This window comes from Taudactylus pleione, unplaced genomic scaffold (genome assembly GCF_031769625.1).
Source record: "Taudactylus pleione unplaced genomic scaffold, aTauple2 ptg000326l, whole genome shotgun sequence".
NCBI lineage: Eukaryota > Metazoa > Chordata > Amphibia > Anura > Myobatrachidae > Taudactylus > Taudactylus pleione.
The window spans coordinates 8,409,437-8,421,518 of NW_028284727.1; the positions used below are offsets into that span (position 1 = coordinate 8,409,437).

The window sequence follows — 12,082 nt, forward strand, 5'->3', positions numbered from 1 at the left end:
GTAATGAAGCAAGTGGAGCTAAAATGTAATATGTTTTCGGGGTACTAACCAACACAACAAGGAATCGTGTACAATCAGTTGCCTTCGTAAGATTGTCCTAAGCAGTTTGGCCACCAAATAGGAACCTGAAAAATGGTGTAAACTATCATGTTGACCACCACAAAAAAGGAAAATGACATTGGTACTGGGAGGTGTTTCTTGTGCCTGTTTGCCTTCAAAATACAACACACAATTTGTAGTGAGATTCTGTGGCAATCCTTGCTTGAAGAGTCTACTTATGTCAGTGTAAAGAATCTTGGATTTACTCCAAACGCATGAGACAGAGCTTGATTTAAAACTGATTTATTATGAAACAAATCGAAAATAAAAAAAAAATAAACTAATTCCTAAGGAGGAACAACAGATGGTCAAGGCCCTGCATAAGCCCGGTGACCTGCTCCCGCATACGGCCCACACAATTCACGAGCTCTTCCCGATGCCTCTGTTCCTCTGTGGGTGACAAAAGTTTGGGGATTAATAAATCGATAATGCAGCAACATTCTAAAAAAACACAAAACAAGCAAACCAAAACTTACAAGCTTGTGGGCCAAAAAAACATTACACGGATAAAACCCAGCACCCCAAAATGTCTAAGGGCAAAAATACAAGGGCCCTAAAAAAAGGCACACAGGTGTGATATGTGTATGGTGACATCAGCAGGAACAGGTAAAGACAAGCCCCAAAAATACCCTAAGGCGAAAGAAAGGCACAAAAAATGGGGACGACACATGATTACATACAAACAGTTTGTGGTGTCCAAAATAAACTTTAAAAACATACCGTTCTCCAAAACGACAGAGCCAGAAGCCACTCCCTGGACCACCTCGGAGGTGGCTACATTCCCCAACCCTAGGGGCAAGGGGTTTGAGGAATCCTGGGAGGGGGTATTTGGAGGAGGGACGGATGGAGGAGAGGGGGAATTGGGCTGGAGGGGAAGTAGGCCTGAAATTTCGGCCACAGGGTCTGGGGAGGAGGGGGTAATCGATGAATTGGGGGTTGGAGAGAGGGGCCGGGACCGGCGTCTTGTGTGGCGATGCCGCCGTAGTGTTTGCTGGACCCCTAAAAAATGACAAAAATATTGTGGTTAGTTTCAACAGGAAAAAAAAAAAAAAAAAACAATGGGACAGACATGAAAACATGCACATGCAGATATGACTACAATGACTCAATAGGACAGACATGAAAACATGCACATGCAGATATGACTACAATGACTCAATAGGACAGACATGAAAACATGCACATGCAGATATGACTACAATGACTCAATAGGACAGACATGAAAACATGCACATGCAGATATGACTACAATGACTCAATAGGACAGACATGAAAACATGCACATGCAGATATGACTACAATGACTCAATAGGACAGACATGAAAACATGCACACGCAGTTAGGGCCCACAAGATAAACTTGAAAACCACAGTCCAGAACACTTACTTTCCGCAATCTGCATGCGATAGCATGCCAGCAAGCGGGGCGTCCGCCGGTGCAGGTCCGACCACCTGCGCTCCAGCTGGCCAATATGTCGGCGTGAGCCGAAGGAGCGCAGGCGTCGACGTACCTCCGCATATGCGGAACGCTTGCGCCTATTGGAGATGGGTTGAGGCTGACTGGTGATCCGCCTGTCCATCACCTCCGTCAGCACCAGCAGTTCGCGCCTGGTGAATGCCGCGGATCTCATGATGGCAATGGTGTTTTTTTGACAAAATAATTTTAATAAAGCACCCCAAAAAATTTGGATTGGCTAATGTATTTGGGAAATTAACAGGACAAATTCTATTGGTTAGTGTATGAGTCATGTGTTCGACAGGGCCACAAATCTCTTGAGAGTTAAGATAGGCTTGATGTAGTGACATGCGTAAGCAAATTTAAATAAAGAAATGAACCACAGAAAAATTGTGGGGAGACAAACAAATAGAACAATTGTTTAATTGGGGCTAACATGTCTTTTGAACAATAAAAGCGAAGGTTTCAGCCGTACGTATTCTGCGAGCAAATGCAAACACGGACAAGATTAAAGTTTATTGCATTGTGTTGAAAAAAAAAAAAAAAAAGCTAATTGATACATTGATTGCCATGATACGATTGAGGGAGGTAGGCAGAAAAAGCGAGCAGGTAATCGGAATCTGACATTCCCACTTCCGGTTTGTACTTGTGCGTGCGTTCCCTTCAAGCCATTTCGGGGATGTACGCTCGCTATTTGGCATGCTCGTTAGTTAGAGGAGGGGTTGCCTGAGTTTGGGGCGGATTTTTAGCTGCGTACGAAAATACGAGCGAGTGCTTGAATTTAAATATTTTTTTACGTACGCCGAATGTGCGTACGCCCACTTGCGAGTGGGTCTGAATCAGGGCCTAGGTTTCCAAGGGAGGAGGCATAAAGAAGCAGATGAGGGAGCTAAGAACAGACTCTTCAGGAACTTCAAAATGTAGAGAAGGGGGATACGGTTTCAGAGGTAGATACAGAAAAGGAACAGTTAGTGAAGTAAGAAGTGAATTATGAGAGATAGGCTCATAAAGACCAATTAAATAAAGGGATTGAAATAAAAGAGAGTTATCAATAGTGTCAAAGGTGGCCAACAGATTTAAGAGGATGAGAAGATAAAAGTGATCATTGGCTTTGGTGGTGAGAAGGTCAGTGGTTACCCATGGTGAAGGCTATTTTTATGGCATAGAACAGAATTGTGATTAGTTAGAAATAACCAATCCTTTCTAGGAGCTTAGAGGCACAGGAGAGGTAAGTGATAGGGCAGCAGATAAAGAGAGAGTCAGGGTCAACTGTGGGTTTCTTAAGGATGGGTGAGACAAGGGCATGCTTGAGGGATGAGGGTACAGTTTAAGGAGAAGGACAGTTTGAAAAGTAGGGCAAGGTGATAGCAGGCTTCAAGAAAGATAGAGCAAAGAAGATGGTAGGGAATAAGGTGCAGGGGGAAGGAGTCAGGAAAGTGGGCTATCATAAATTAGAACATGGACTTCATCCACATTGGTGGAAGACAAGGTGGGAAGGAAGCAGAAGGTGGAGGGGAAGTGATAGAAGGAGATTGAAGGGATGAGATGTCCTTGCAAATAGGATAAATATATATAAATTATGTTAGTGGTGAGTCAAGTGCAAAGAGGATGGAGGATAAGTGAAAAGTGGGATAGCAAAAGGAGAGAGTTGAGGGTGGCTAAGTGGCAGTGAAGACTGGATGATTGAGAGGAGATAAGCACTGGTCTATTCATATACAAGTGTTGCATAGATTAGTGATTTATGAATGGTATATTTCTTAAAAGTATTTAAACATGTGCTGCTTTTTATATTGCACTATAAGTAATTGAATACTGGTCTACCATAAATGTTTGTCTTCTGATCTTTACATTGATTGACCAGAAGAGGCTTGGAAACAGGGAACCTTCAGTCTTTTATAGGACAGCAAGTTGTAGATTGTGAGATACTGTAATTAATGACATCAACGCTGATTGTTATAAATATTATTCTGGACCGTATATTTCAGTTGCAGGGTGGTACACAATACTGAAGTCTAGGAACCACTTTCCCAATATGTCTCTATCTGTGTGCAGTTTGTATATTATCCCCATGTTTTTTTGGGGGTATGCTGGTTTCCTCTTAAAAAGTCCAAACCATACTGGTAGATTATTTGACTTTTGCAAAAATGGACCTTACTGTGAGGGTGATAGGGATTTTAGCTCCAATGGAGAAGGAACTGATGTGGATGATTACTTAGAATTGCTACTGATCATGCCCCAGATGCTGCCCCACCCTTTGCATGTATTTAAAATGCTTTGAGTCCTATTGGGTAAGAGGCAATATATAATGAAATAATTATTTTATAAAGAAAATGTATACCATCAGTTTATATGCCAAATTTGTTGCAGTTAATGCATATCTTTCATTTAAAAATAACAATACAAATAAACTGAATTATTTTGATGTGAGATATATTCCATATTATATTTGTAGAAGGACCTAATAGAGTAATTGTTCATCATGCCCCTAGAGTAAATTGCAGTGGACTGCCATTCAAAATAAATAAAATTAATGGAACATCATGGTAAGGTATACAAACCAGAATTCCCACTGCAAATTTCCCCTTTACTATCTAAGAAATTACACTTGTGCCATACTGGTAATGAAGAGTAAAGGTACCATTGAGCTGCATAGGAATGGCATAATAGTGACGTGGGACAGCACATTTACAGGCAATTCTAAGCAACAATGACAAGAGTTTATAGGACAGATCAGTATCTTATCTCTCTCTGCCCACATACTCAGTTTATTCAATGGTACAGTACAGAACATTTTAAAGGCATGATCTTGCAGAATAGGCCAGGTGAAACCGACATGATAAGAGCCCAATAGTAAATTTGTGCAATGACAACAGGAAAATCATCTAACACAGTAAGGTTTGGTGTATGCAAATCTAGCCAATAAAATTATTTTAGGAAATCATGATAAGTCCACAAAAATGTGCTTCTAATGATTAAATCTTGCAAGTTTTTATATTTTCTTCTGTACATCAGCGAACTGAAATATTGGCCTTATTTTTTCACTGTTTTATACATAATACTTTTATTATATTACAGCATATTTACAAATCTAAATATGTTTGTACAATGCATATTTTCTGAAAAGCAGTCCATAGTTATTTATTTATTGAATACACTTTAGAATGTTTTTTAGATTAACAATGTCATCTTCAATATTGAATAGAAATTTGATAATGGATTTACAAGACACAGAAATGTAAGCTATGATTCGTAGGCTGACTTGTAAGAATGCTGTGTAGAATATAGTAGAAGCAGCTGTAACAATATGTGGTCTAACTAACAATTAGGGGTTAGAATTCCAGAGGTCAGTAACAAGACATCATGCATAGGAATGACAAAGGCAGGATCAGAGTAAGAAGCACAGTAATGAATGTCATAAACTGCTTTATATACCTAGGTAATTGCAGGAACCAGTGTCCGCTGTGTCTCAGTGTGATAATGATCTCCACATAGGGCATGTCTAAGGTATTAGTTACTTTTTGTAACAGAATTTCTTCTGAGCATGCTCAAGGTGTTTAATGAAATCCTCAAAGATCCTGTCAATGTCACTCTTTATCTTGAAAAGCAGATTAAATTTGCAGAGGTGTGAAATATCTGTACCTACAGCATTCTTTAATATATACATCATGTTTCACCATGTTGAAGCTGACTCTAAGTTTTATTAGACTATATTAAATATTTTTAATGTTTATGTTTATGTGTGCCATGATGTGAAAATAAATGTGTAATGCAAACTCCAGAAACTTAGTGACAAAGTAATGGGATTATTTATAAATAAAAGAAAAATATAAAACAATGGAGCATATTTAATAACTTTTAACAGTCCTATATATGGCACATACATGTTATGCTGCACTTTACTGAAAATATACTGTCTGTATTAATACCCCAGTGGAGCTTACAATCTATATTCCCTACCACATGGTCACAAACACACACATATTAGGGTTAGTTGTGTCTGCAAAATGCATTTTGCAGGTTGGAGGAGGGCATGTGTATCACACCACATACACACACACACACACACACACACACAGTGCAGTGGCCCCACCAGAGGCATATTAAGAACTGGGGTGGCCGTGTTCAGCCCCCATGAATCGGGCCCCCACCCATACCTGATGGAATGAGCCTCTTATATCCCATGTCCTGGACTGGCTCCCTATGCATTCTCCCACTGCACCATCTTACAAGTGTTATATTTGGAAAGTTGGTGCATACGCAGAAAAGAGCAAACACTCTGGCAAAGTACAAGAGTCTTTGCTATCTCCTGTGGCGGCACCAGAAATTTTGGGAGCAAGTAGAGGGGGATGGTGCAGAGTCCTCTTTGACCCCTTGTGTAGAAGAAAATCCTACCTACTTCCTATGACCAGATGTACATGACACAACAGATTCTAAGGCCAGTTAAATACTATGCCAATGTAGTTTAGAATTTGTCATTCTTCCAAATTCACCTTGATGTACTTTACAGTTCAATATTACATGTTGTAACTACAAAACACACCTATTTGTGTTGTTATAAAATATAAATTAGCTGGATTCTAGATGTAGCATCCACTGTTATTCATTGAATACTCTCTAGACAAATATTCCTATCAGTTGAACAGGCTTCTTACCTCTACAGTTATCAGCACCTACTTTGGTAGTTTAGTGTTCATTTTAATGGAAGCTGGAAGCTTTATTGCTCAGCATTGATTTTAAAAATATAAAACATTTCTGTGTATTTCTGTGTGAAGACTTCATCTTGTTATGGTGCTATTAATATAGTTAATATAGTTTTTCATTATTTATATGTGATTATTTTTATGAAATAATTAATTAATTTATTATAATCTTTTTATCTTTCTCAGTTGTCCACGTAGATCGAGAAGAAAAACATGAAAAATCTGCACAAAGAAGTAAGAAAATGCATGAACATAATATAGCGATATATGTTAATTGCAATGTTTTTTCTGTGTCACAACACAAATTCATATCATTTTAAGTATATGAATTAATTAGAAGTCAATGGTAAAGCAAAAATAAATATATAATATAAAACATAAAAATGTACAACACTATAGTGTGTTATGCTGCCCATCCACTAAACGATTAAGTTGAGCGATTGAACGATAACGATCGTTTAATCATTTGCAAATCATTTGCAAATCATTTGCAAAAATGTCTAAAATGACCAGCGATGCGTGTGCTGGTCGTTTAGACATCTATCATCGTGCAAACATGTTGGTCAACCTGACGTTAACGTCAGGTTCAGCATGTTGCCAGATGATTGATGAGCCTGCACTGAACGACTCCTCGTTCAGTGCAGGCTTATCACAGACATGGAAATGACTTCACGATTACAATGTCGTAATCGTACCGTCGTTTCTATGGTCTACTAGTGGATGGGTAGCATTACTCAAAAGCAGTAAGTTACAGTAAGTGATTAAAATAATAAATTCTGGAATTTAAAATAACATTAACTTTATACCTCTACTTTTTCTTGTTCCATAACATAGCTATAAAGCTTTTACTAAAATATGTCTATGTATAATCTTATTTGTTTAAACATTTTAATTTGTGTCACTATGATACAAAAATAGTGGAAACAATCTCTTGTTTCACAAATGAAGTACCTCAGTAATAAAATCAGTAACTTTGTATTTATGTTTACTATTTTTTTGTGTGACATAAACTGCATTGAGTAATACTTCTTTTTGCATTATACAGCAACTTGCTTTAAGTTCGATATCTAAGATTTAGCTTATTTGTAGGGCATTTACTTTGTTTAATTGAAATAATCTATGTCATGCTTATAATTCAGATAATACTTTTCAGTTGAATGAATGTATTGATTAAACTGGAAAATATGAAAAGGTACAACATATTATTACTATTTGGCCTTTTAAACAACATTTTTTTTAGCATTCCAGGTTACTATAAGTATCTGGACAAATTAGACCACACTGTCGATTTACCCAGGCCACATCCTTGAACTATCCACATTTAGAGGTCTATGTACTAATAATTGCGGAAGAGCCATGATTATTAAGAATCCATATTGCGGTGGATATTTAAATTTTTTGTGAAAATATCCCCATATTCCTGCTATGTATAAAGAGGACCTTGCAGGGACAGCGGTTGCATTAAATGCTGTCCCTGCGAGTTATATCCCCGTCATTTTGTGGACATCTTTCACGTTTGCATATGCAGTGTCAGCTACTGCCGCCAGCTGAAGGCGAGAGATCAGAAGATCTCTCTCCTGCTAGTAAGTCTGCATAGGCTTAAAGTAATTTACACCATCTGAAGATAGTGTTAACTAAGGGGCCAAACTCCAAAAAGCTTTGCCTTTTGGAGTTTGGTACATAAGGCAGAGATTATAGTCCCCAGTGATAATAATGGGGACTGCAATCTGGAAGGCTAAAAAGCACTTTTCAGGAGATTTCTGTGAAATCTCCTGCATTGCGCCATCAGTACATAGTAACAATTAATACAATTATGCAAAAACTGCAGTTTCTACATAATTTTACGAAAAAAGCTTGATACATACAGTAGGCCCCTTAGTATTATAAAACTGTACTCTTGTTTTAAGTGTATGACTACCACCAAGCATAATTACACAAATGATATACTTACAACTCTAAGCAATTTCATGCATAATTCTGCATTTTTTTTCAGTTCTTCACAAAGAAAAACCAGTAATGGAAAAAAAAACTGAAAAGGCAAAACACAAAGGTATATATACAAATATACGATAACATTTTGCAAATGTCAGTATAATATGATAAGGATTTTTTATTTCCTATCTGTCTTTTGGCTTCCTCCATATGTAAATATCACAAAAGCGCATTTCACAGCAGTATCTATAGAGTACAGAAACTTCCTTGTCTCATAATGTCAGCTCTGTGTAAACGAATGCCAAGCAAATTAATTTTCCTTTGAAATGAATAGGGGAATGAAATGTCAGTTTGGACATTTTACATTGATTGCTATATCACTTAAAGGTATAATCTGTACAAGAGAATCCTGGCCAAAACCAATAACAATTAATATTCAGGACTGCTTATGTTAAAGTGGCTTTTGACATTGGAAAAATTACTGAAAGTTTCTTGTTTTGAGAGCAATTATTGATCGCACCACATGCATTTCATGCTTTGTGTAATATGTAATGAATAGGATATTTAAATGATGTTTAGTTATAGGGCAACAAAGATAGTTTACATTATTTTATGTTTACCTGAACATTATGTAATAGGGAATGATTTCTGGTTTTGCCTTTTAAATTATTGCCTCTAAAAATCTACAGGATTAATCGCCAAGATCGCATTGATTCATGGAAACCACACCCTATTGCAATATACAGTATACCCCCATGTGAGAAAGAATTTCTGGTTGTAACAAGTACATCACACCACGTGTCATCACTGTTATTTGAGGGCAGCCCCAAAATGTATGACTAGAGGGCGCATTTAGTAACGAGCATCCATAATCATTTATTAGTGCTGGAGAAGGGAGAGATCTGAGATGGGATTCGCAAACTTATGACTTTAAAAGCACTGCAACCATCAAATTAGAAATTTGCTATTGTTTTTAATTGTGTGTCAAATCTTTTGAGATAAAGAGATAATTACAGAAGCTGATCACCAAATTGTTAGTGGGGCCACGGAATGGTGATAAAAAATAACATAGTGTTACATGCGCTAAGGTAAGATATTGGAAAAGACATAAAATGCAGAGATGATCCTTGTACATATTGCTTCTCGATATGTGCCAAATATACTGTATATCTCTGTTTTCTGCCTTCAAGAGCTAAAGCAGGCTTGTTTATCTGTGCTACCCTAAGCACCATTTTGTCACTTGTAGCTGTCAATAACTGCTTCTCCTCACTGTGGAGAGTGTGAGGTAAGCAGGACGTGTCTAAAACAGAATGTTCATTTGAAAATAAAGTTTGTTGAATTTTTTTTTATTCTCATTCAGCTGCACGAGCGACACCTCTTATCGACCCTGGATAGCACATATGCGCAAACAGCATTGAAGATGCGCTATGAGTCTCAGCACTAATCGCAGAAGGGGTGACATCATTCACCCACTTTGGCACACTGTTTTTTACTACATACTGTGGTAAATACTTCCTGCTTTGTCATAATAATAGGCAAATCAGAAGCATCATTTTAACTGTGGTGAGGGTACTCGTAGTCAGGGCCGTAGTTAGGGTAGTGCGGCCGGTGCCATCACACAGGACACCACAGGGCAGGGGGCGCTGTTTGGGCCTGTCAAATTTCTGTTTATTAGCATTCTTGCTTGTAGCTTCCTCTTATTTCATCCCCAGCATCTCCTGGCCTCTCCTATCTCTTCCCTGGCCCTACCCCATGAAGCCATGGCCCTTTTTTGGGTGCATTATGTACCTTTGAAAAATGAGGGGGGCGCCAATGCTTTTTCTGGCACAGGGCACCAAAAAGTCTAGTTACGGCTCTGCTCGTAGTACATGAACCCCATAACTGGAAAAGTACAGTATTTTACTCCTATGAAATTTATGGTCAGTATAGTGTAATTCAACAATACAGTTGACACATCAGGCTTTCAATATCACAAGGTCAAGGACATCTAGGCAACTGCCTACAGTCTCAAAACTGTTAAGGGGACTCATAAACTAATTAGAAACTAAACTAACACAAGAAACTGCTTTGTAATCTGGTCATTCTCACCTTTTAAATGCTGCCTATGACAGCGCACCAAACTACTACCAACAAATACTTGTAAGTTTTGTATATAATTGCCTAATTGATTGATGTCCATCTAAATAAATCACAATATGTAAGCAGTTTATGAACATAGGAATACAAGAGACATATGGAATTGGCGATCCATAAATTAAACATTGCTAAGAATTCAATATACTTTTTAACTTACTGAGAAATATGCTAAAATTGATACATATGCAGTATCCAAATATTGGTTATTCAAACATAGTGAGAAACTAGCTGCAATGCTTTATATTAGACAAAGGGTAGTAGAAGTAATATATTGATAAAGGCAGCTTGTACAGCTTTTTTGGCTTGTAACTTTTTTTGCTTATTTTATACTTTTTCAAATATTATTATTATTATTATTATTATTATTATTATTATTATTATTATTATGGTGCCACAAATGGCTGCACCACCTACATAGGGGAGAGCAGAGAACACATGAAACAGTGTTAAACAATGCACAGACATAAAAAAATTATACCTAATCACACAATAGAAAATTATGCAATAACCAACCAACAACTTTAAAATATGTATAGAGAATTGCAGATACAGCTATTGCGAAGACAGTGACCATCAGTTATATGTAGCAACTGTGTGAGGTAGGCTCGTGCTCAGGAGCATGGACTTGAGAAACAGTGAGACAGGGGTGTTAGATAGGGAAACACAAGGAAAGAGGGCATTTTCAACTGTGTTGTCTTTTAGATCATCTCTTTTTGACATCAATGACCCAAAGTGTGTTTTTATTTTGTATCATTACTATTTAATATATATTCTTCCTGTTTAATACGTATTTACAACTAATGTTCTCCTGATAACATTAGTGCATCTATAATACTGTATATATCATAAGCAACCTAGGTTTTGCATTTAATAAAGCAGCAGTTTTCAACTGTAATCTATCTTCAAGTATCCTGAACAGGTCTCTAATAATGCCCCATGAGTTACAGTAATCTATTTTGCTGGATCAGTATTTGCCTCGCCTGTCTCCATAGATATAAATCCTGAAAACATGACCTGTTGGTGGTACTTGAGAATTGGCATTATAAACACCTGTCATAAAGGATACATAACAACATTCTCATATTTAATATTTAGTTTAATTTAGATATTTATATCAGTTTTGACATCAACATGTTATATGAAGAGAGTGAAAAGCTTAAAATTTATTAAAATATCTAGTTCTACAACTCAAATACAGAAAACCAATTATCACGTAACTCTTGTTTATTTGCAATAATGAATAAAGTTATATAGGATTATTTTGATTGAATTTTGATTACAGACAGTATGTATTTTTTTACCACATTTTTTTAACATTTTGCTGTTTCTTGTGTATTTGTCATAAATAGTCTTTGATTTTTGATATTGAAGGAAGCCTTTAAAAAATAACTGTGGAAAACCATCCAGTTGGCAGATATTCAGATTACTCTATTTGAATATATTTTTTTAGGCAGTTTAAAATACTAATGATGTCTGAAACTATCATATATATCAGCTACTTAGCTACTTAGTATTTTTATTCATTTATATCAACGCTGATACACTGACCCTAATAATTGTAGCAATAAAATAATTTTATGTTATGTACTTACCAGAATTGAATCAAGTATTTCTAATAGAGAGAAACGAGGCATGCTTCCAAACTCCTTCTTACTGGAAATGGTTGCTGCTTTGTATTCTTGATTATGGATGAGAAAATGCTGGATGCTCAATTTTTCCATTGACAGCAGGCAGAACATTAATGCACCATGCAGTCTGCA

The 12,082-nt window shown here is 36.9% G+C and overlaps 1 protein-coding gene across 1 annotated transcript in view; it reads left to right on the plus strand.

Moving 5' to 3' along the window:
- LOC148509478 (uncharacterized) overlaps positions 1–12,082 on the plus strand; it is a 621,587-nt gene that overhangs the window by 103,803 nt on the left and 505,702 nt on the right. The window contains exons 8-9 of the mRNA XM_088443077.1: positions 6,441–6,488; positions 8,248–8,304. Coding sequence (XP_088299203.1) covers positions 6,441–6,488; positions 8,248–8,304 — 105 coding nt within the window. The remainder of the gene's footprint in view (positions 1–6,440; positions 6,489–8,247; positions 8,305–12,082) is intronic.